General features: G+C 42.5%; 1 protein-coding gene across 3 annotated transcripts in view; it reads left to right on the top strand.

Annotated features, from left to right (window-relative positions):
- Positions 1–26,200, top strand: part of LOC126203162 (Meckel syndrome type 1 protein) — a 141,779-nt gene that overhangs the window by 92,269 nt on the left and 23,310 nt on the right. For all 3 annotated transcript variants that reach the window (XR_007540230.1, XR_007540231.1, XM_049937403.1), the window contains exons 4-5: positions 20,008–20,242; positions 22,293–22,455. Coding sequence is in view for 1 of the 3 variants with exons in the window: in XM_049937403.1 (XP_049793360.1) it covers positions 20,008–20,242; positions 22,293–22,455 (398 nt within the window). In the remaining 2 variants the exon portion in view is untranslated. The remainder of the gene's footprint in view (positions 1–20,007; positions 20,243–22,292; positions 22,456–26,200) is intronic.

Here is a 26,200-nt window from a genome sequence, read left to right as displayed (position 1 = left end):
TAGAGGGAGAGACAGAAGGAAACAACCAAGATCCTACAAAGAGAAAAGAGGCTTTCCCTGGAGCACACCTTAGAGAGAATTGGGAATGACCAGAAAGAAAAACAATACTTGCAAAGTATGTGGCTCTGTAAATAAAATCAGAGAGGGATATAAACCACAAACAGCAGTCCTTCATGACACTGATGGAAACATTATCACTGGATCAGACTATGTATTAAAAGCTTGGATAGAATATTTTGATGACTTATTGGACAGCTCAGAACCATAAACTTCATGACAAATTGTTTCTTCTTATTCTTAAAATTAGGAAGATGAAAAAATATTGGATGAATGTTGGAAATCGTACACTGTCCCTATACACAATAAAGGAGATAAACAAAACTGAAGGAATTACAGAGAATATCCCAACTAGTCACAGCCTACAATATACTGTCACATATAGTATTGCAAAGACTCACCCTGTGTACTGAGGACATAATAGGGGATCACCAGAATGGATTTCAGAAAAATAGATCAACAATGAAAAAAGAGCATTCATTACCTGGTCATAGACTTCCAGAAGGCCTACACTTTGGTGCACAGAGAAGCGATATGGGAAATCATGGCAGAAGATGGAATTCCCAAGAAACTCACAATCTTTGTCAACATACGTATGGAGAAGGTAGTAAGCAGGGTGACATACTGTGTCTCGGTATTGGACAGTTTTGAGAATAAAACTGTACTGAAGCAAAGCTTGACTTTGACCTTGTCATGGAAAAAGTGGCGAGAGAAATCAAATGAGCAACAAATAGAGACATCAAAGATAAACAACCAAATATACTGGTCTATGCAGATGGCATAGTTTTAATAGGAAATAACAGTGTTGAATCAGAATGAGACCACCATGAAAATAGGTTTAAAAGTTAATGAAGAAAAAATAGAACACATGACAGTACGAAGGGAAAATATGACCACAGGACAACTCTATACCTTCAGACAGAAACTACACTTTCAAGAACACTCCCAACTTCAGATATCTTGGTGTAAATAAAAATGATTTTAGTAGAAGACAAAGCCGAATACCAAACTGGACTACGAAGCACAAATGAAGTTTACTTTTTGCTCCAAAAACTCCTAACCTCCAAACTCTTGATAAGGAAAAGCAAACTGAAACTTTACAACACAATCATCAGACCAGTACTGCTATATGGGACTGAAGCACTGGGCATGACCAAAAAGGAAGAGCACCAACTCTCAGTCTTCAAGAATAAAGTGTATTGAAAAATTTTAGGTCAGCACTAGGCCAAGCAACACAAAGATGGGTTTGGAGATCCAACGAAGAATTATTTAAGCTAGCTAACCAACCCTCAGTGCTGAACATCACCAAAGCGAGAGGTTTGCAATGGGCAGGACATGTTGACAGAATGAACCATGTTGGAATACTCCATCAGATATATGACAAAAAGATGGAAGGCTCAAGACCTTTCACAGCCAGTGGCACCTTCTTCTGGAAGAAGGGTTAAAGGGAAATAAAGAGAGGTGAGAGAAAAGGAAGATGATGTTTAGGAAATGGAGAGCGTTATGAGAAAGTTTCCCAGAACCCTGAGTCAGGAAAGACTTTCTGGGAGCGATGAGAAGGAAAGACTGATTGTTAAGGAGTGAAGCAAATGAGATTTGAAAACACGAATGCATAGAGATGGAAGCTAGAATAACAAACAAGACAGAGATTACTGTCAAAACATTGTGTGATAGTTAATAAGAGTGGAAAGCTAAGTGCGATATATGTGGTAGACAGGTGGGGGGATAGACAAGTCAGAAAATAAAAGACATAGAAAACTAAGGAGGAGTGAAGAAATGCTGAGCCGAACATAAATTTAGGACAAGTGGATGGTGAGGACCAAGAACATATTGTAATACCAGTTCCCACCAGTAGAGTTCCGATAAATGCTCTACAACAGGATATTGTATGTTACCAGTATACACCCTTTGTCTATATCCATTCATCCTGACTGGTAATCTGATGGTAGTCACACCAACTAAAGATGTTGTATGTGGCTTCCGTTGGTTATCCTGCACACATCCCATTGGAAGTCAATTTCTTTCCAAATTCACTATAGTATTGCAGGTGTAACTTGCTCAGTGGTGACATAAATCCTGTTCAGATAGAGAAGCTGGCAAAAGAGAGACAAACACAATGTCCTTCATGAATCCCCATTTAAAAAACTCAAGTTGTGTTAGGTCTGGAGAATGTGGGGGCCATGCAATTGGGGCATCATGGCCAATCCATTGACCTGGAAAGCGGTCACTGAGAAAATCCCAGATGTCAGCCAGGTATTGGGGTGGTGCACCATCTTGCATGAAGTAAACATTTCGTTCTTTGTCATCCTCATTGATCTGTGGTTCAAAAATTGTTGTAACATATCCAGGTACACTATCCTGTTGATGGTTCTCTCACAGGAAAGAAAGGGGTCATACTCTTAGTTCTTGTTCAATGCTCAAAAAACGTTCAGTTTAGGGCTATCATGAACATGTTACAAAGTTTGATGTGGATTTTCACTGCCCTAAATCCTACTGCTGTGTGTGTTAACCCTGCCTCTTAAGTGAAAAGTTGACTCATCAGAAAAGATGATTTTGTTCAAGAAATGTTCATCCTCATCTAAATGATTTAACATATCCGTTCTTGTGAGAAATTTTATCTGAGTCTTTTATTACTTGTATGATCATCAATCTGTACAGTTTAAAATGCAAATGGTTTCTCAACACAACAGTCGTATGCATGATTTGCAGTTTGCAAGATGCACACTGGGTTGATTTTGTACCCCTCAGGGGCTCAGCATTCGTCTGCCGGCCGAAGTGGTCGTGCGGTTAAAGGCGCTGCAGTCTGGAACCGCAAGACTGCTACGGTCGCAGGTTCGAATCCTGCCTCAGGCATGGATGTTTGTGATGTCCTTAGGCTAGTTAGGTTTAACTAGTTCTAAGTTCTAGGGGACTAATGACCTCAGCAGTTGAGTCCCATAGTGCTCAGAGCCATTTGAATCAGCATTCGTCTCTGAATATGGGCTTGGTGACCCCGGGGTTCTTGAGCTGGGGACTGGTAAATGCCACCAGCCCTCTGTCACTGTAACATCTGGGTATGTTTCAGTGACCGTCATGCAGACAAAGGTGGAATTTGTGTGTTTCGGGGAATGGGGTCTTGGCTTCACCGCCTGGACCACAAAGAAGATACACACATCTATAAAAAAACCCTCAACCTTAAGGTGTGCTATGTGCTGATAAAGTGAATCGCTGTTGAGATAAAACAGTCTCCAGCGAGCAACTTCTGGGGTACCTGCTGCTGCTCCCCCCCCCCCCCCCCCCCCCCCCCATTGCTTGCTCAGGCTTGCAGGTCTCTGCCTGAGTCGACAGCTGTTTCCCTTCCCTAACATCTCATGATCTCATGGGATCCCTATGGAACAATATCATCAAACTACTACTGCTGACAGCTCTATTGGTCAGTCCTCCCAAAAAGAAGTCTCAGAATCATAGTAACAGGGCATTAGGGTGCCAAACACATTCATTGTAATCAAGCGAAAAGGGGAACCTTTAAGAAGATCTCTCGTTTCTATATTCGCAAGGCATTGAAGGTATTGCTGGGTCTCTGAAAAGTGTCAAACGACTTCATAATGGAACACTTCTAGTTGAGACTGCTAATTCCAACCAAATATCTAAGCTTCTGCGATGTAAGGCCTTAGGTGACTACCCAGTCAAGGCTGAGTTGCATAACACCCGTAACTTTAGTAAGGGCGTGATTACCTACTCCAATATAATGGAGGTGGACACCACCGAGTTATGTGAGGAATGGAAAAATATGGGCATCACGGAAGTGCAGAACTATATGAGGAGAGTCAAGGGCAAATTGGAAAAATCGACATTTATTCTAATGTGTATTACTCCAGAATTACTTGGACATATCCTTGCATGCTATATCCATCTTAAGTTTTTCCCGTTTGTTCCTAACCCAATGCTAAAAATGTCAAATATTTGGCCATACCACTATGGGATGTAATGGGAAGGCTACATGTGACAATTGTGGAGGCTCAGCTCACGAGTCGGGTAATTCTTGTACACTTCCTTTGAAATGGGTAACCTGCTCTGGGAATCACCCAGTCTGGAGCAGGAAGTGTGAGGTTTACAAAGAGGAAAGAAAAGTTCAGAAGTTGAAAGTAAAGAGATTCACACCCTGCAGTGAAGCTAAAAAAGCTCTCAAAGCTATGCAATCACCGGTATCTGCTACTTCTTTTGCATCAGCTCTGAAGATGCCAATTACTAAGTGTGATGCCTCCACACAAACTCAGACCACAGATTCAAGTACGAGCACATGCACTTATTGATGTACCTGTAGGGGAAATGCCCCACTTGAAACTGAAGTCGTTCGGAAACTGTCAGCAATAGGCTTACCACCTAAGCCACATATTGCTACCCATCATCAGAAGTAAACTAAGCCATCCCTGCAACCCAGACAACCACCTCCTGTCAGTAAAGAAAATGTCTTTTGAAAAGTAGTTCTAAGTCCAAGGAAGCAGTCATTAAACCTTCAGATTGGCAAGCTCTCTCCCTTTCTGATAGGAACTATACTGTTGAGGGTATGGACTTCCAGTCGAAGGAACCAGAGAGCAAGGAACAAGCTAACATTCCCCCTGACCTCCCCAGTAAATCACTGCCTCCAAAGGATAAAGAAAAGAACAACCATCACTAACCAAGGGCTTCCATAGGGACTTCTGTGTTGCAGTGGAATTTAAATCGGTATTGCTCACATTTGGAAGAATTGCAGCTACTTGTCCGGTAGAAACTTTCCTGCATCTGCTTACAAAAAATGCATCTTAAAGTCACTGACGCACCTGTTTTATGGGGCTATCACATATACAGGAAGGGCGATACTACTGGAGGCAGGGCTAAAGGTGGAGAGGCTGTTTTCCTTGATGACAGATACCTCTCCTCTCCTGTCCCTCTTCCCATGACCATGCATGCAATTGCTGTGAACGTTCTCACACCCTTTAAAATCGGGGGCCAGATGAACAGCTCTGTAGAACTTCAAACATTATCCAACTACAGACAATCTTCATGCCTTCAGATATGAGGGAGCATATGTGAGGCAAGTGGTAAAAGAATGGAAGAGGGCTTCCTGGAGGGAATTCATGATTTCCTTTAATCGGTCCACGTCCACTGTGAGAAAGTTTGGGAATCAATAAGACAGATTTCAGGCAAGGGTAATACACGCCCCCTTATGGCCTTGTCAAATAATGGGGACTTGGTGGACATGCCATAAGACGTGGCTCAGGTTTTAGCTGAACACTTCTTTACTGTTATGTCATCCAGACAAGCTCCCACTTTTCAATTGTTCTGTAGGACTGCAGAGATGAGGAACTCAATTTCTTCTCGCATAATGAAGAAGCCTACAACCTTCCATTTTCCACGTGGGAACTGGAATCAGCTTTGTCTGCAGCCAGAGACATTGCTCCAGGACCTGATGAGATCAGTTATGCCCTGCTTTGTCATATGTGCCTTGAAGCAAAAGGACAGCTCCTCTCTATTTTCAATCAGATCTGGTTTGATGGACAGTACCCCATGACTTGGAAGGAGGCAATATTAATTCCATTCTGGAAACCAGGCAAGGGCCTTAGTGCCCCTAACAGTTACCAGAGTGTCATCTTTACCAGTTGTATGGGTAAGATTCTTGAACACATCTCAACCACTGCCTCGTCTGGCTGCTCGAATCCTGAGGTCACCTGAGCCACTCTCAGTGCCATTTCAGGCGCTACTCTTCCACCCTTGACAACTTAATTCTACTGGAAACGGCGATACAGGAGTCCATCTTATGCCGAAATCATTTGGTTTGTGTTTTTTTTTACCTCAAAAAAGCATTTGACACTACTTGTAGGTACAATATCCTTCACCAACTTCATGAATGGGGACTATGTGGACACCTGCTGCTTCTCATCCAATCCTTTCTTGAGGACCAGCATTTCCGTTATCGCGTTGGCGATGCCATGTTTGACTGCTATGTTCAGGAGAATGGGGTCCCCCAGGGCAGTGTTCTCAGTGTCACATTGTTTGCCATCACTGTCAGTGGCATTTCCTCCACAGTCGCCGGCCGCGGTGGCCATGCGGTTCTGGCGCTGCAGTCCGGAACCGCGGGGCTGCTACGGTCGCAGGTTCGAATCCTGCCTCGGGCATGGTTGTATGTGATGTCCTTAGGTTAGTTAGGTTTAGGTAGTTCTAAGTTCTAGGGGACTTATGACCTAAGATGTTGAGTCCCATAGTGCTCAGAGCCAATTGAACCTCAACAGTCAGTAGCCCTGTCAAATGCTTTTTGTTTGCGGAAGACTTTGCAATCTTCTACTCTTCCTCTGATCTTACGACGACAACGAGGCAGCTACAGCCGACCATTAGGAGCTTGGAAACTTCGGTCCAGGCAACTGGTTTTCGATCCTCACACGAGAAGACTACTTGTGTCAATTTTAACTGTGCTCATTGGAGTTTAACCAACCAGTGCACACACTGGGGTACAATAGTTTGTTTTCAAGACACTGTGTGCTTTTTGGGTTTATTATTTGACCTGAAATTAATTTGGCTCCCACACCTGAAAGACCTGTGAACAAAGGGCTTCCAGTCATTGAATATTTTGAAACGCCTTAGCGGAAAAACATGGGGAGCTGACAGGTCCTGCCTCCTGTAGTTTTATAGGGCATTTGTTCCATCACGCTTAGATTATGGTAGTGTGGTCTATGATCACCTGTCCTTTCTACCTCAGGGTGTTAGATGCTGTCTGCCATAAGGGCATTCGGATATCGACTGGAGCCTTTCGGACCAGCCCAGTTCCAAGTCTGTGTGCAGAGGCTGGTGAACCACCACTCTGGATTCGGCGATGTGTCCTTTTGGCTCATTTGCAGCTCGTGGTCTAGTGGCTAGCATTGCTACCTCTGGATCATGCGGTCCCGGGTTCGATTCCTGGCCTGTTTGGGGATTTTCTCTGTCTGGGAACTGGGTGTTTGTGTTATCCTCATCATTTCATCATCATTCATGAAAGTGGCTACATTGGACTGTGTAAAGATTGGGATGTTGTATGGGCACTGATGACCGTGCAGTTGAGCGCCCCACAAACCAAACATCATCATCATCATTCTTTTGGCTCGACAGATGCTGAAAATCTCAGCATCATCTCAGTCATGGACATTTAGTTCAGTGGTACAACCCACCTTTGAATGACTGTTCAGGAATCCGCCCCATGTGACCGAGCCATTTGATATAAGTGCTACAGACTGTCTCAAGGATCTGGATCTCTCAGGCATCAAAATACAAAGCCAGAGATGGAACAAATTGCCGCTGTGGTGTCTTCAGAGGCACAAAGTGATTTTAAGCTTGACACAGTACAAGAAAAGTTGTACTCGAGATTTTGTTTTTGTCTATTTTAAGTACATACGGTACCGTAGTTTTATCATTATTTATACAGGTGGATACTAGCAAGAGAATGCTCTCGGTTGTTCTACTGTTTTCCCTGATAGGGTTTTTAAAGTGCGTCTTCCAGAACAATTTACAAATTATGATGCAGATATATGGCATTCTGATGGCTCTGGAGAGGGTTCACAGACATCACTGTGCAAGGTTTTTTGTCTCCTAGTGCACTGAAATGAAATGAAATGAAATGATCATATGGCATTGTTGGCCAGGAGGTCCCATTCAGGTTCAGCTGCCAAGTGCAAGTCTTATTTCAGTCGGCGCTACATTGGGCAACTTGCGGCTGATGATGAGGATGAAATGATGATGAGGACAACACAACACCCAGTCCTCGAGTGGAGAAAATTTCAAACCCGGCCAGGTATCGAACCCAGGCCCAGTATGTGGGAGGCAAGCACGTTACCACCCAGCTAAGCACGCGGACTCTTAGTGTACTGCTAGCACTTCATTAATGTATCCAATAGACCCACTGATTCAGCTCACCCATGACTCCTTACAGTGGCTCCAACACTGTGGCAAGAAGGTGATCTTTTGCTGGGTACCTGACCACATTGGGATACAGGGCAATGGCATGGCTGACAAAGCTGTCAAGGAAGCATGTTGGGATAGTACTGCCCATCAGTGTCCCATCTTGTTGCATGCCATCATCTCATTTTATGACAGGTGGATCATGCATCAGTGGGAGACTGGATGGTTGCAGGTAACAGACAACAAACTGCCGTCGCTCAAATTGACTACAAAGGCTTGGCGGACTTCATGTCAGCCTCGCCGTTGGAAGGTGGTTCTGCTTACCAGACTGTGCATCGGGCATAGCCCTTTAACACATGGCTTCTTCCTCCGGCAGAAGGATCCACCACTCTGTGGGGTTTGTGGCTTGCTGCATTCAATTCAGCATATTGTGGCTACGTGTGCCCAATATACTGATATTAGGGCAGCCCTCAGTCTTGCTGGAGATATGCCCATGTCTTCACAGATACCAATTCCATTGTTACAAGGGTGGGAAATTTTGTGAACTGTCAGGCCGCATTCCTAAATTGGTAGGTAAGGGTGGCGGACTTTAATACATTATAAACTGCTCTGCATGTGGGTACAGCCTTCATCCCCACCCATGAGATTTGCATGCTAACTTTTCATCAGGGCACTGATGACCATGATGTCAAGTGCCCCCTCAACCCAAATCATCATCATCAATTTTGTTGGGCTGTTGACAAAACTTTGTCTCACTCGCTCGACATCGTCAGATGTTCTTGAACAACCTGATGATTTCCCATGTCTTACTGAGCACTTTGTTCCTCAAAACATTTATGCCACTCATAAACTGTAGGCCCACTAAGAGGATCTTTAGCATACGTGGTACAGAAATTACGCTGACTTCAATTCTTCAAACCAAATCACACAGCTAGCATGCTCGGGTCCAGTGAAGGCTGCCATCTTTAATGCAACTGCCTCTAGTGCTTCTTACAGTGTGATTCAGCTCAAGTGAACCATGCGAGACAAAACTTGATGTATTTATCTACAACTTGGCACTACATACACCTCTGTAGGTACTATGAATGATTTATATGAATTTTCAAAGTTTTAATGTCCTTTTTGAAACATCCTGTAGAATGCCGACCACTGTTTACATAACAGCTGGTACATGACACATGTCGTTTCGCAGGTAGCTCTCCTGTTGATAGCATATGTTTTGCCGGTTACTGGGATGTGGTAGGTGGTGGTAGGAGGTTGCACAGGACATGTGGGGACGGTCAGAGGGTAGGAGCCATATGATAAGGAAATGGATGCAGAAGGAGCATAAAATCTGGCCAGGATATTGCAGAAATTGTGGTGGGAGGTTACAAAAGCTACTCTAAGTGTGGTGGACAAAATGGCAGACAGAATGGACCTAATATCTGGGCATGACTTCAGAACATGAGAGCCTTGTTAAAGTAGCTGATTAATACAATAAAAACCAGGATAATACTGAATGACAAGATGTGTACTCCTTGGTGGTGTATTACTGTAAAGAGTCTGTATCTGAACAAATATGTTGGCCTCAAATACCAAGGTTGTAGGGAAGGATTGTGTGACATGAAAAGGCTGGCAACCATCAAAATGTAAATACTGCATTTTATTAGTAGGTGTAATATGAATATAATTGTGAAGCTGACCCTTGATGAGGATGAGCTCAGCATGAAGGAAAATGGCATGGGATTCAGAATAGGGCCATGTGAAATTCAACTAGGAGAGTGTATTAAGAGATTCCAAACATTTTAAGAGGTCACCTTCACCATGGGTCCATATGGTAAAATATCATCAGTGTACTTAAACCAATCCTGTGGCTGAAGGCTTATGGATCCCAGGAACTGCCCCTCCATGCAAGCCATGAAGAGGTTGGTGTAGGAAGGAGCCATCCTAGCTCCCATGACCATGCCTCTGATCGATTTGTATGTCTGCTCCTCAAGGATAAAGTAGCACTTGGTAAGTGTAAAGTTCATTAAGTTGAGCAGGAAGTATGTCGTAGGTTTGGAATTAGGTGGGCACTGGTTGAGGTAATGGTCAGCAGCACAGACAGTGTACTGTGGGGTATTGGTATAGAGGGAGGCGGCATCTGTGATGATGAACAAGGTGTGTGATGGGGGTAAGATGTGCACAGATTTCAGACAATCTAGGAAATGGTTGGTGTCTTTAATACAGAAGAGGTGTCTGTGTACTATAGGTTGCAAGTATCAATCAACTAAGGAGCTATATGTTTGGTGGATACTTTCAAGCCAGCAACTATGGGACGACCAGGGTGATTAGGTTTGTGGTTCTTAGGAAGAAGGTATAAGGTGGGAGTGCATGGTTTGTATGATGTAAGAAGTTCTATAGATTGAGGTGTAAGTCCTTGTGAGGTGCCTGAGGTTTTAAGGAGGGAGTGTAAATCATTTAAACCACAGGGATGGTGCCTTGATGGTGGATGCTGTATGAAGAGGTACTGGAGTGGAGTCTTGCTTACACACTCCTGTCATTCAAGTTCCACGATGATAGATCCTTGTCTGTCAGTGGGATAATGATGGAGGTCATCAGTTTGTAGGGAAGTAGAAATATGGAGGTCTGCAGAGGAAGAGTTTGGGTCATGTTGGAGGGATCAGAGAAAGGGTTGTGAAGTAGTACTGGATGTTAAAAAATGGAAAATCCAGGATGGAGTGTAACAATATTATGAAAAGGATAGTTGCTACTCACCGTATAGCGGAGAGGCTTAGTCGCAGATAGACACAACAAAAAGACTGTCACAAAATAAGCTTTAGGCCAACAATGCTTTTGTCAAAATAGACAACAGACAGCTCATGCAAATGCAACTCATACACACATGACCACTGTCATGCCAGTTGCCAGAGACTGTGGTCTTGTGCATGTGTGTTGTGTTCGCGTGAGCGTGTGTGTGTTGTCTATTTTTGACAAAGGCTTTGTTGGCTGAAAGCTTTTTAGTGACAGTCTTTTTGTTGTGCCTATCTGCAACACAGCATCTCTGCTATATGGTGAGTAGCAACAATCCTTTTCATAATAATGCTGGATGTTAACAGTTCTTGAAAGGCTTGTATGGGGTGATTTTAAGGTAATGATGATTGATCATGATGGCATTGTGGGTGGAACTGTTCAAGGCAGGGTTGAATATCAGGTTTGCTGTTGAAAAGATTTTGGGATTGGGTTGAAAAGTGATATTTCCAGTTGGCATTATGTGTGAAGGAAGGTAGTTCTTTCACCAACGCAGCATGATTAAATACAGGTTTAGGACTGAAAGTGTGACCCTTGGATAGTGCAGTTCAGAAGGGGAGAGTCCTTAGATGAGGGGTTTAAATCACTGTACAGTTATGGCTAGTTTGTGTGACATGAGCTATCATTGCTGTGGGGTCAGTTGTGAAGGCTGGGCACTGCTAAAAAGGTTAGCCAAGCTCAGTTTGCAGGAGAGGATTGGTGGTTGATGGTGTAGCTGTTTAGGGAGCTGGAGAGGGACAGGAAGGGAAGCACCACTGTTGAAATAGCTTAGGGGAAGATAGATAAGGTTTTTTTGGGGTGAAGTCTGGCCTATTGTTACAGTTTGAAATTGGTTTGGCAGATGATACCATCCAAGGACACATGAGGGGCAGATAACAGCATGTTTTTTAGGAGTGAAGTCTGATGTAGTGGAAATCGGCAGATGAGTGCACGTAGTGGGTAGATAGGTGCAAGAGGCTGTTGTATTTTAAACTGTAGAAGGGGTTGGTGTACAGTAGGATTGCGTCCAAAAGCAGGGACTTTCAGTGTTAGGATTTTGGGGGCAACTACTAGGGACAAGCAGGTTCGAAGAAACAGAACATAGGATCTTAATTTTGATACTGCAAAGCATGTTTTCCAAACGACTGAATATAAGATGTGATAGAATTCATCATGGCAAGAGAAGAGGGTTTGGAGTATTAACAACTGACTCCCAAAGCAATAATAACTCATGTACACAAGAACTAGCCATATACGAGGGCAGTTCAATAAGTAATGCAACACATTTTTTTTCCTCGGCCAATTTTGGTTGAAAAAACCGGAAATTTCTTGTGGAATATTTTCAAACATTCCCGCTTCGTCTCGTATAGTTTCATTGACTTCCGACAGGTGGCAGCGCTGTACGGAGCTGTTAAAATGGCGTCTGTAACGGATGTGCATTGCAAACAACGGACAGTGATTGAGTTTCTTTTGGCGGAAAACCAGGGCATCTCAGATATTCATAGGCGCTTGCAGAATGTCTACGGTGATCTGGCAGTGGACAAAAGCACGGTGAGTCGTTGGGCAAAGCGTGTGTCATCATCGCCGCAAGGTCAAGCAAGACTGTCTGATCTCCCGCGTGCGGGCCGGCCGTGCACAGCTGTGACTCCTGCAATGGCGCAGCGTGCGAACACACTCGTTCGAGATGATCGACGGATTACCATCAAACAACTCAGTGCTCAACTTGACATCTCTGTTGGTAGTGCTGTCACAATTGTTCACCAGTTGGGATATTCAAAGGTTTGTTCCCGCTGGGTCCCTCGTTGTCTAACCGAACACCATAAAGAGCAAAGGAGAACCATCTGTGCGGAATTGCTTGCTCGTCATGTGGCTGAGGGTGACAATTTCTTGTCAAAGATTGTTACAGGCGATGAAACATGGGTTCATCACTTCGAACCTGAAACAAAACGGCAATCAATGGAGTGGCGCCACACCCACTCCCCTACCAAGAAAAAGTTTAAAGCCATACCCTCAGCCGGTAAAGTCATGGTTACAGTCTTCTGGGACGCTGAAGGGGTTATTCTGTTCGATGTCCTTCCCCGTGGTCAAACGATCAACTCTGAAGTGTATTGTGCTACTCTTCAGAAATTGAAGAAACGACTTCAGCATGTTCGTAGGCACAAAAATCAGAACGAACTTCTCCTTCTTCATGACAACGCAAGACCTCACAGAAGTCTTCGCACCCGAGAGGAGCTCACAAAACTTCAGTGGACTGTTCTTCCTCATGCACCCTACAGCCCCGATCTCGCACCGTCGGATTTCCATATGTTTGGCCCAATGAAGGACGCAATCCGTGGGACGCACTACGCGGATGATGAAGAAGTTATTGATGCAGTACGACGTTGGCTCCGACATCGACCAGTGGAATGGTACCGTGCAGGCATACAGGCCCTCATTTCAAGGTGGCGTAAGGCCGTAGCATTGAATGGAGATTACGTTGAAAAATAGTGTTGTGTAGCTAAAAGATTGGGGAATAACCTGGTGTATTTCAATGCTGAATAAAACAACCCCTGTTTCAGAAAAAAAATGTGTTGCATTACTTATTGAACTGCCCTCGTAAATACGGTGTTATGAATCTCTCATCTAAGGCACTCTCCCCTCCCAAATTATCTGTATCATCCAATGGTCTTGCTTTCAGCTCCAAACCAGTATTCAATCATGCTGCTTTGGCGAATGACCCACCTTCCTTTATGCATAATGCCAACTGGAAATATCACTTTGCAACCCAGCCCCAAAACCATTCTAACAGCAAACCTGACATCTAGCCCTATCTTGAACAGTTCCACCCATGATTCCATCTTGATCAGTGACCACTACCTCAAAATCATCCCCTACAAGCCTTCCAAGAATTTCTGAAATTCAGCATTGTTTCACAACCTTTCCTCTGGTCCCTATAGGAAGACCTTTACTGTTTCTTTATTGACTTCCAGGCTCTTTGTTTCCTAAAAACAGGTAGACAAGGATCTGCCATTGTGGTACATGACTGACAGAAGTATGTAAGACTGCACACCATCTATCTGACACCTTTGCATAGAGCATCTGCCCTCAAGATCCCAATCCTGTGATACAAAATGACCTACACTCTCTCCTTAAAGCCACAGACCCCTCACAAGGACTAACACCTCAATCCATAAAACTTCTTACCCCACCCAAATCATGCACCCCTACCTTTTACCTCCATCCTAAGATCCACAAATCCAATCATCCAGGTCATCCCATAGTTACTGGCTTCAAAGCAACCACTGAACTTATGTCTGCGTCAGATGATCAACACTTGCAATCCATAGTATGAATACTTCCCTCTTATATTAAAGACACCAACCGTTTCCCAGATCGTCTGAAATCTGTGCCCATCCCACTCCCATCACACACCTTGTTTGTCACCATTGATGTTATCTCTCTCTATACCAACTTCCCATGTACAATGTCTATCTGCTGCTGAACATTACCTGAATCAGCACTTACCTGATTCCATATTTATGATGTCATTCCTGCTTACCTTAACGAACTTTGTACTTACCAGCATCTACTTTACCTTTGAGGGGCAGACATATGAACAGATCAGGGGCATGGTCATGGGAGCCAGGGTGACTCCTTCCTATGCCAATCTTTCCCCAGCTTGCACATTCTCCTAAATAAATTTCATATGTTCCTATTCCAAATTCCATGCCATTTTCCTTGATGTTGACCTCATCCTCGCCAAGGGTCAGCTACACAATTACATTCACATTAAACCTGCTAACAAACAACAGTACTTACATTTTGACAGTTGCCATCCGAGTCATGTCAAACAATCCCTCCCATACAACTTCGGTATTTAATGCAAACATATTTGCTCTGATGCAGACACTTTACTGCAATACAACACCATTCTCACCTCAGCCACATAGTTACCCTATCAGCCTAGTTAAAAACTAGATTTCCCAGATTATCATGTCCAATCCTGGTACCGCTGATCCCTCAAAAAAACAACTTAGGAGTACACTTCTCAGTATTATCCTGGTTTTTAATGTATTCATTAATCAATTAAGGCTCTGACTTTCTAAAGTCATGTGCTGACGTTAGGTCAATTTGTCTGCCATTTTACACACCACACCTAGAATAGCTTTTGTCACCCCCTGCCCTGGCCCAGTCTCTACAATATCCTGGCCAGAATTTATGCTCCTCCTGCTTCCATTTCCCTATCCTATGGTTCCTACCCCTGTGACTGTCCCCACTGTAAGACATGCCCTATGCACCATCATTATACCATCTGTACAAGCCCAGTAACCAGCAAAATATATACTATCAAAGGGAGGGCTACATGTGAAATGAAACATGTCGTATACAAGCTGTTACGTAAACACTGGCAACACACAATATCCTGTTGCAGAGCATGCTCTACAACATGAAACTCATGATATCGATGCCTGTTCCACCAAAGATGCCATTTGGATTCTTCCCCCAGATACCAGCTTCTCAGAACTGTGCAGGTGGGAACTGGTTTTACAATGTGTCCTTTTTTCTCGCCTCCCACCTGGTTTTAGTTTATGTTAATTTCTTCTTTCTCAGCATTTCTTCTCCATAACTATTCCTTTCTTCACTCCGTTTTAGTTTTCTGTATCTTTTTATTTTCTGACCTGTCTAAATTTCCCCATCCCCACCATCTCTATGTCTTATAATGTGCTTAGATTTACACTCTTATTAACTTTGCATGATGATTTCTCAGTAATCTCTGTCTCGCTTATTGCCCTATTTTACACCTTTAAGCTCTCAGTTTTTAAAATCTTGTCTGGTGCAGTCATCAACAATCAGTTGTTGCTTCTCATCCCATCCAGTAAGGTTCTACTGACTCATGGTTCTGGGCAACTTCTCTGAATTATGAGCCACTGGCTCTAAATCCTTGCACATTTCTTTAACCTTTATATGTGTTTCTCCTCCTCCCACCACTTGGCGAGTAGATTTTTTTTTTATCTGTCCAATTATATTTTCAAAAATTGTTTATAGAAATATATCTAAAAACAAAGATGATGTGACTTACCGAACGAAAGTGCTGGCAGGTCGATAGACACACAAACAAACACAAACATACACACGAAATTCAAGCTTTCGCAACAAGCTGTTGCTTCATCAGGAAAGAGGGAAGGAGAGGGAAAGACGAAAGGATGTGGGTTTTAAGGGAGAGGGTAAGGAGTCATTCCAATCCCGGGAGCGGAAAGACTTACTTTGGGGGAAAAAAGGACAGGTATACACTCGCGCGCACACACATACACATCCAGCCACACATAAACAGACACAAGCAGACATTTGTAAAGGCAAAGAGTTTGGGCAGAGATGTCAGTCGAGGCGGAAGTAGAGGCAAAGATGTTGTTGAAAGACAGGTGAGGTATGAGCTGCGGCAAATTGAAATTAGCGGAGATTGAGGCCTGGCGGATAACGAGAAGACAGGATATACTGATGGGCAAGTTCCCATCTCCGGAGTTCTGACAGGTTGGTGTTAGTGGGAAGTATCCAGATAACCCGGACGGTCTAACACTGTGCCAAGATGTGCTGACCGTGCACCAAGGCATGTTTAGCCACAGGGTGATCCTCATTACCAACAAACACTGTCTGCCTGTGTCCATTCATGCGAATGGACAGTTTGTTGCTGGTCATTCCCACATAGAAAGCTTCACAGTGTAGGCAGGTCAGTTGGTAAATCACGTGGGTGCTTTCACATGTGGCTCTGCCTTTGATCGTGTACACCTTCCGGGTTACAGGACTGGAGTAGGTTGTGGTTGGAGGTTGCATGGGACAGGTTTTACACGGGGGGCGGTTACAAGGGTAGGAGCCAGAGGGTAGGGAAGGTGGTTTGGGGATTTCATAGGGATGAACTAAGAGGTTACGAAGGTTAGGTGGACGGCGGAAAGACACTCTTGGTGGAGTGGGGAGGATTTCATGAAGGATGGATCTCATTTCAGGACAGGATTTGAGGAAGTCGTATCCCTGCTGGAGAGCCACATTCAGAGTCTGATCCAGTCCCGGAAAGTATTGATCGTCGGGAGTATGTGGCTGAGGGACTGCGTCAGCTTTCAGACAACAATACATGCAAAGTTTGCCAAGGTAATCCCATTCCTGATGTCCAGGCGGAGCTTCAAGGAATCCTCAGAACCTTAGGCTCCCTACAAAACCTTTCACCTGACTCCATCAACCTCCGGACCCCACCAACACCCCGCACCCCTACCTTCTACCTTCTTCCTAAAATTCACAAACCCAATCATCCCGGCCGTCCCATTGTAGCTGGCTACCAAGCCCCCACAGAACGTATCTCTGCCTACGTAGATCAACACCTTCAACCCATTACATGCAGTCTCCCATCCTTCATCAAAGACACCAACCACTTTCTCGAACGCCTGGAATCCCTACCCAGTCTGTTACCCCCGGAAACCATCCTTGTAACCATTGATGCCACTTCCTGATACACAAATATTCCGTACGTCCAGGGCCTCACTGCGATGGAGCACTTCCTTTCACGCCGATCACCTGCCACCCTACCAAAAACATCTTTCCCCATTACCTTAGCCAGCTTCATCCTGACCCACAACTTCTTCACTTTCGAAGGCCAGACATACCAACAATTAAAGGGAACAGCCATGGGCACCAGGATGGCCCCCTCGTACGCCAACCTATTCACGGGTCGCTTAGAGGAAGCCGCCTTGGTTACCCAGGCCTGCCAACCCAAAGTTTGGTACAGATTTATTGATAACATCTTCATGATCTGGACTCACAGTGAAGAAGAACTCCAGAATTTCCTCTCCAACCTCAACTCCTTTGGTTCCATCAGATTCACCTGGTCCTACTCCAAATCCCATGCCACTTTCCTTGATGTTGACCTCCACCTGTCCAATGGCCAGCTTCACACGTCCGTCCACATCAAACCCACCAACAAGCAACAGTACCTCCATTATGACAGCGGCCACCCATTCCACATCAAACGGTCCTTTCCCTACAGCCTAGGTCTTCGTGGCAAACGAATCTGCTCCAGTCCGGAATCCCTGAACCATTACACCAACAACCTCACAACAGCTTTCGCATCCCGCAACTGCCCTCCCGACCTGGTACAGAATTAAATAACCAGAGCCACTTCCTCATCTCCTCAAACCCAGAACCCCCCACAGAAGAACCCCAAAAGCGCCACACTTGTGACAGGATACTTTCCAGGACTGAATCAGACTCTGAATGTGGCTCTCCAGCAGGGATACGACTTCCTCAAATCCTGTCCTGAAATGAGATCCATCCTTCATGAAATCCTCCCCACTCCACCAAGAGTGTCTTTTCGCCGTCCACCTACCCTTCATAACCTCTTAGTTCATCCCTATGAAATCCCCAAACCACCTTCCCTACCCTCTGGCTCCTACCCTTGTAACCGCCCCCCGTGTAAAACCTGTCCCATGCAACCTCCCACCACAACCTACTCCAGTCCTGTAACCCGGAAGGTGTACACGATCAAAGGCAGAGCCACATGTGAAAGCACCCACGTGATTTACCAACTGACCTGCCTACACTGTGAAGCTTTCTATGTGGGAATGACCAGCAACAAACTGTCCATTCGCATGAATGGACACAGGCAGACAGTGTTTGTTGGTAATGAGGATCACCCTGTGGCTAAACATGCCTTGGTGCACGGTCAGCACATCTTGGCACAGTGTTACACCGTCCGGGTTATCTGGATACTTCCCACTAACACCAACCTGTCAGAACTCCGGAGATGGGAACTTGCCCATCAGTATATCCTGTCTTCTCGTTATCCGCCAGGCCTCAATCTCCGCTAATTTCAATTTGCCGCAGCTCATACCTCACCTGTCTTTGAACAACATCTTTGCCTCTATTTCCGCCTCGACTGCCCAAACTCTTTGCCTTTACAAATGTCTGCTTGTGTCTGTGTATGTGCGGATGGATATGTGTGTGTGTGCGAGTGTATACCTGTCCTTTTTTCCCCCAAGGTAAGTCTTTCTGCTCCCGGGATTGGAATGACTCCTTACCCTCTCCCTTAAAACCCACATCCTGTCGTCTTTCCCTCTCCCTCCCTCTTTCCTGATGAAGCAACAGCTTGTTGCGAAAGCTTGAATTTCTTGTGTATGTTTGTGTTTGTTTGTGTGTCTATCGACCTGCCGGCACTTTCGTTCGGTAAGTCACATCATCTTTGTTTTTAGATATATTTTTCCCACGTGGAATGTTTCCCTCTATTATATTGTTTATAGAAACATATGCAAAGTAAATGGATTCAATGACATACAAAGTAATGACGTATACAAAGTAATTTAGAAGTATTCCCTATAATTGTCAAAATGAGTAGATTATGACTAGTTGTAATGTGTTGTTAATATAGTTTACAGAAATAGCCTGCTGCGGCTGCGTGTTAATGTATACTTTTCTCATTTGCATGTTCATGTATACTTTTCTCATTCTCCCTGAGGGCTCTCTCTCATTATGCAATTTACAGAACACAGCATTTGAATTAATTAATGATGAACAAAAATTGCTAGGTCACTTAAAATATAAGTCTTCTATCTGTAGTAGTATGTCAACTAACTTACTGAAATTTTTTGTTGATTGAGAGTGCCTCCCTGAGTTTCCTTTGCAATCTGTTTGCACAGTCAAGGTGCATTTTCTGAAAGAATGAAATATACAGTATTAATATCCACTTATAAAAGTGGAGATAAGCAAGCGACCTGTAAGTATAGGCCCATTTCTATCCTATTCATGTTTTCAAAGCTTCTTGGAAGGTAGTTGACACCATAATATGGAAACTCTTTTGTGATAGTAATCTTCTATTAACAGCTCAGTTTGTCATCTGTAAACGATTTTGCTTTGAGAAAGTAATATATGATCTCCAGAACTTGGTTCTGGGAGAATCAAACAAGAAAAATTACACTGTTGGTAATTTCTGTGGCCAATCTTCAGTTGTGTAGAATCTACAGACCATTGCAGATTATGAAGCATAGTTTGAATCTACACGACACTGTAGAGTATGAGGCATAGTTCACCTCTCACAATACTGGGAGAGTAGATGGAGTTCGACAGATATTGAAGACTGTCACATATTCAATTAAATAAATATCTTAGTTTCTGACATGTAGTCAAAGTATTTAATTTTGGAAACTTTGCCAATAAATCAAATGAACCTGAACATTTTATTAGTTAAATCTCCATCTTTAATGTCATTTCCCTTTAATATTTATTTCTGTAATTTTATATTAAAATATAGGTACAGTGTTTACCTTTATCAGTGCATCTTATGCTCTCATTTCTTCATTTTAGTGTTGGTGGGGAAAGCACCTCTGTGGGCCAGACTAGTGTACTACCAACAGAAGTTGTCCTTTGTCGTTTGTCATGGAACAGGCAGTGTGGCCTTTTGACTATAATGCCAGATTTCTCCCCTACTTCACTGGATGGTAAGTGTGAACCTTACCTGCTGGAAGTGGGAGGAGATGCACGTAACGCTTGTCGTTACTGGTTGTATCATGTCTCAGAGCAGCCAGATGATAACATAAAGGTGAGTGTTTGTGACAGGCTATTACTCACTTTCGATGTAATATTTTTGAACAGACTGCTGAAGAGAGATATTTGTTAACAGACACATAATTACTAAAGTGATAGTTGAATATCTGTGAAAAATTGTTTGGCTGCACTGTCACATTCAGCGTTTTATAATTAGTAAAATTCTACCCACCAACTAGCATATCTGACACACTCTCTCAAATGTAACTTATCTTCTATGTCATCCCTGTGATAGTTGGAAAATATATTGGTAATTTCAGCATTGTTGGTGTGTAAATTTATTTGAAAATGAAATTGATACAGTTAAGGCAATAAGGAGTGCTATAGATTTTGGAAACCAATATCAGCTAAGTACTTCTACATCCACAGCTGTACACCACAACTCAGTTTTCAGGGCATGGTGAAGGATTTTTTGGGTGCCACTCTTGTGATCCCCATTTGTTGTTAGATTTGTGAATAGTGTGCGAGGAGAATGACAGCCAACAAGTCTCTGTACAAGCACAAATTTATCCAACTCCAGAATATCAAGTCATTGTCAGAGGAAACAAATTACTAACTAGTGACATCCCCAAGAACTGAACATGCTTCTTTTTTACAAAATTCGTTTTCTCTGGAACTGCCTGCCATATTACTACTGGGAGCAACCAGAAGGAGTTACACAAATAAGGTGATTATCTACCTACTTTTATGCAGTCTTAGACAAAAATAATTCATTGGGCTATTGAAAATGACTGGAAATTGCAACCAGTTTAACTACTAAAATATTTTATGTGAGCATTTGACTAAAAAAACCTTAATTGTTAATTGCAATTATGTAGCAAAGTAAGAAAGGAAAAAAAAATTGTGCTATATCACTATAGAGTTTCAGGACCTTATATCAGAAAATAACTGCATTCTGAGTTTCATTTAACCTCTGAATGAAGTGTAGTTTCATTTGTTGAATATGTTAAATTTCAGAAATTTGTTTATTTAGTCTTGGGAAATTATCCAAATGTCTAATGTTAAGATGCTAATTGCTCATTAGTTCCTAGCAGTACATCACATATGAAAATCTAAAACATATTTGTAACTAATGATTATACACCATGGTCACCAAAATTTTTTCTTTGTTTTTACTTCTCATGACATGTTTTGGGTTGCCCCACATCAGATATATGGGATACAAATACCATTTGAAACAAAGTAGAGAAATATACATTACAGTGAAGCAGTATAACATACTGTTAACATCAACACATAGTACCTTGTCACTTGAAATCATTCCATTACAACGTCAGTGCCCAAACTGGCTCAGGCAGTGCCACATGTTATACTGTAAACAATCTTTGCTACAAGGTAGCATTAATCATAGTATCAAAATGCCTATGGCAATAGGCATATCTGTGAGACATTGACACGTATTACATGTATTTTTTAACTTCAGTTATATAAAAAATTTGTTAGGTGCAGTAATGTATAAATGCAACTAATACATGTTACACCAAATTCCAAAAAACTAATCCACTTTAAAGGTGGTATATGGGGACAAGAATATTATTGGAATTACTAAGGACCTCTGCCATATACAGCCCAGAAGCTGAAAATATAGTATCTCAACTGTCATTACATTTACATTACAATTTGCCAAATGAATGTAGTACGTTTTTAACTAAACTATGTTATGGAAAATATGTGATGCAATTCTACACAACTTATCTAACAATCATGTAACACCAGATATGTAAAAATAAAACAAGCAATGCTTTAACAAGCCATCTTGTTACACAGTGCATGACAGAACCAAAAGATTGTAAAATATGGGAAGGAGGAAGTAGGAACATTTATTATGACAACCAAGTGGGAAGCCACTTCTTTATTTGAAATGAACTGTGGCACTTATGAGGAACATTTATGTGACTTTAAAGCACATATTATAATATGTGTCATTTTTAACATATTTGTATTTTTAGAACAAGAAATTTTAACTTGATTGAAGAATACCATTCATTGTGTACAGTGCTTAGCTAACAAGCAGATTATAATTATATGAGATAATTTTTTCACAGGTGCCAGCTTTGTCACTTGGTATTAGCCATCTGAGCTTAGGAACAGACTTCAAGACTCCAGAACAAGGAACAGTACAGTTAACTGTACTAGTTGAAATTGTATCAGCCTCGGGCTATGATTTTGATGGTCTTTTCATTGAGTACTGCTTTGAACTGCCTGATGGTATGCTGTTTGCTTCTGTCTACTGTGAAACATTCTTAATTTTGTTTACATCTATGCAAATACGTTACATATAGTGATGTCTTCTTCCCCCTCATACCACTTCTTCATACACTACTCTCTCCCTCCCTCCTAAATGACAATTGCTATTCCCAACACACTGGTTGTTAACAAGCTCTAGAGCAGTTCCTTTAAAGACTCTTTGTATCTACCATCACAAATCTGTGTTATTGGAATACAGACATCACTATTCAGGATCAGTTTTTCAGGTCCATTTTGTTGTTGTAGTAGTAGTAGTAGTAGTAGTAGTAGTAGTAGTAGTGGTAGTAGAAGTTTTTATCCATCATGGTATTGCAATTTAAGGGGGGAAAATAATTCATATATAAAGGCATTTATGTACTTACAAGATCTGGCTTGAAAAGGATGGGACAGGCAGTCAGCCACAGCCTTGTAACAGGATCCACCCATCATTTTCCAGAAGTAGGTTAGGAAAAACAAAGAAAACCTAAATCAGGATACAAGACCAACCTGTTTAAAACTGCACTCCCTCATTCAGTTTATCCCTAGTTTACAATACTCTTTTGCAAGTATGTTATTTAATAATGCAAAACACTGCTGCTATACAGCAACAATATTTCGTTTCCATGTTGTGTGTTGCAGTTCCCTTTTGGTAAGCCTGAAAAATTGAATCAGCATCTCTCTATAACGAATAAGATACTGAGATCAGAAAGAGCACAGGATGAGATAAAAACATATTGTGAAAGTGTTATGTGAAATTTAGGTGTTTTATAAATATTTTTTACCAAACCTCTACTCCGTGTTATTCAAATAATCCTTCACTGTGTAGAATGTGTTCCTTAAAAGGCACTTTTTATTTCCTTTTTTGAATAAGCTTCTGTTAGTAATCTCTTTAATCCCCTTTGACAATTTAATCTACAGTCTTATTCCCTGTTGGAAACTGCTGTTTGGGGAGCATGTTTACTGTTTTTTGGTAAATGTAAGTCCACTCTAGATCTTGCTCTATGGTTATGGACAGAGATATTTCTGCAGTAATTATCAGTCTTAGTTTTGATGTGTACAACTGATCTGTAAATGTACTCACATGGTGTAGTTAGAATTCCCAGTGTTTTGAACAGGTCTTTGCAGTGTGCTTGTCTACTGTCTTTTTATTATTATTATTATTATTATTATTATTATTATTATTATTATTCCTATGGCCCTTTTCATTAGTTTTGAAACTGTGCACTCCATAGTTAAGAACTGAATATAAAAACGAGTAGTATGTAATACAAATATATTGCCTGTTACACACTAAGGACAGGACTCTTAAGGGTGTAACATTCTGGTGACATTCAGTTTGCAGTCTCTTCATGTGTTCGTGTTACTTCAACTGAGAATCAATATTCAGTCCTTGAAATTTTGTATTTGATGCACAGTCTGTGGATGTGCTCTCTGTAAGGTATGCCCAATTGAAAAGGAGACCTTTGTTGTAGTGGTATTGTTGTTAATCCTGGTGCACGAATGCATTTTCCGAGAGATGGCTTGGTGGTATACCCAGTTGTGCAATTCGAGTTAATGGCTTCACAGCAGTTTCCTCTTTCCTGGAGATTGTTTCCACAGTTCTTTGCATGATGGATTCCTCCCAGTTAGCACAAAGTGTGTGATACAATTTCTTTGCACAGTAGGGGAGTATACTTCACAAATTTATCACAGGATGAAAAAGGTGCACAGAGAGCAGTGTCTTGCATGGCACAGTATTCCAGTGTTGTCAGCGATATGAGGCAGGATGTGTAAACATTGAGAAAATGTCACATCCTTGGCAGGCACACATTGTCACCTCTCTCCCAGTGCCACAATTTTGGTTGTGGAGGAACTCATAAGGACGAATAGTTGAATCACCACAAATATCATTGATGTTGGACTCTCAATAAGCAAAGGAACTGTGCATCACGTAATCCATGAGAAGATTCATTATGACAAATTGTGTGCACAGGGACTCAAAAGAAGGCAAGAATGGGTATTTGCCTGACCTATCTGCTGAAATATGCAATGCAAGGAATGGATTTGATTGCTCATATTGTGGAATGTGATGAAACGTGGTGTCACAACTTCGACCATGCCTCCAGACTTACTAGGCAGAAGTGATTTCATCCTGGCCTGACTTGTAGGAAAAAAAAGACCGTGCTGGCCTGAAGGCTGGAAAAGTGACGCTCAGTTTCTTTTTTGACCAAAAAGGACTTCTACCATGGGGTGCAACAGTTAATGCTGACAAGGGAACCTCCCCATCGCACCCCCCTCAAATTTAGTTATAAGTTGGCACAGTGGATAGGCCTTGAAAAAATGAACACAGATCAATCGAGAAAACAGGAAGAAGTTGTGTGGAACTATGAAAAAACTAAGCAAAATATACAAACTGAGTAGTCCATGTGCAAGATAGGCAACAACTAGGAGAGTCCGAGTTCAGGCGCGCCGTGGTCCCGTGTTTAGCGTGAGCAACTTCGGAACGAGAGGTTCTTGGTTCAAACCTTCCCTAGAGTGAAAAGTTTACTTTCTTTGTTTTTGCAAAGTTATGATCTGTCCGTTCGTTCATTGATGTCTCTGTTCAGTGTAATAAGTTTAGTGTCTGTGTTTTGCGACCACACCGCAAAACCGTGCGATTAGTAGCCGAAAGGACGTGCCTGTCCAATGGAAACCGAAAACATTTGATTGCAAGGTCATAGGTCAACCGATTCCTCCAGAGGAAAACACGTCTGATATATTCTATACGACACTGGTGACGGCATGTGTGTCACATGACAGGAATATGTTGTTGGCCCACCTAACTTGTACACTTGGTGAATGGGTAAAAAGACTCTTTTACCTTGCCCAATTTAGGTTTTCTTGTGGATGTGATAATCACTCCCAAAAAAATGTGAAAACATAAGAGTTTGTCGCATAAACTGCAACAAATGAATGCAACAGTTTCACAGTTTTGTATGTGCTCTGTCAAAACATATGTTTTTACCGTTTTCAAATTTTTCCGTGTGTAGACTGTCAAATCCTGCATATGTCCAAGCAAATCTGAACATGTCCTGGAATTTTGGAGAGCGAACTTGATTATATGTGAGTGCCTGAACTTTGATAATTGTCTGAAAATAAAAAAATTAAACTTTTCTCCCGAGGGTAGGCTTGAACCAAGGACCTATCGTTCCGCAGGTGCACACGCTAACCATGGGACCACGGCGTTCATGATGTTACACTCACCTGGATCTTGCCTATCTTACACATGGACTGCTCAGTTTGTATATTTTGCTTATTTTTTCATAGTTCCACACAACTTCTTCCTGTTTTCTCGATTGATCTGTGTTCAGTTTTTCAAGCCCTTTCCACTGTACCAACTTATAACTAATTCTGAGGGGGGGGGGGGGGGTGCGATGGGGAGGTTCCCTTGTGAGCAATATGATGACACATTGCTGATGCTCAAAATGCCATGAGGAAGAAGTACAGGGATAAACTCTTGAATGGGATAGTACTTCTTGAGGACAATGCTAGGCCACATGTGGTCAAGAAGACCCTTGAGTTCAATGGGAAGTCCTGGAACATCCTCCTTACTGCCTCAATATCTCCCCATGAGACACGCATACCTTTGGCCCCTTAAGAGAATCTCTGAAAGGTGACAAGGAAATGCAGGATACCATGGAAAACTGGATCTGTTTGCAACTCATGAGTTTCGACACTGAAGCCATCCACTTCCTTGCTACATTCAGGG

The sequence above is a fragment of the Schistocerca nitens genome, chromosome 9 (assembly GCF_023898315.1).
Source record: "Schistocerca nitens isolate TAMUIC-IGC-003100 chromosome 9, iqSchNite1.1, whole genome shotgun sequence".
NCBI lineage: Eukaryota > Metazoa > Arthropoda > Insecta > Orthoptera > Acrididae > Schistocerca > Schistocerca nitens.
The sequence above is the reverse complement of the archived record's forward strand: the minus strand, read 5'-3'. Positions and strand labels throughout refer to the sequence as shown.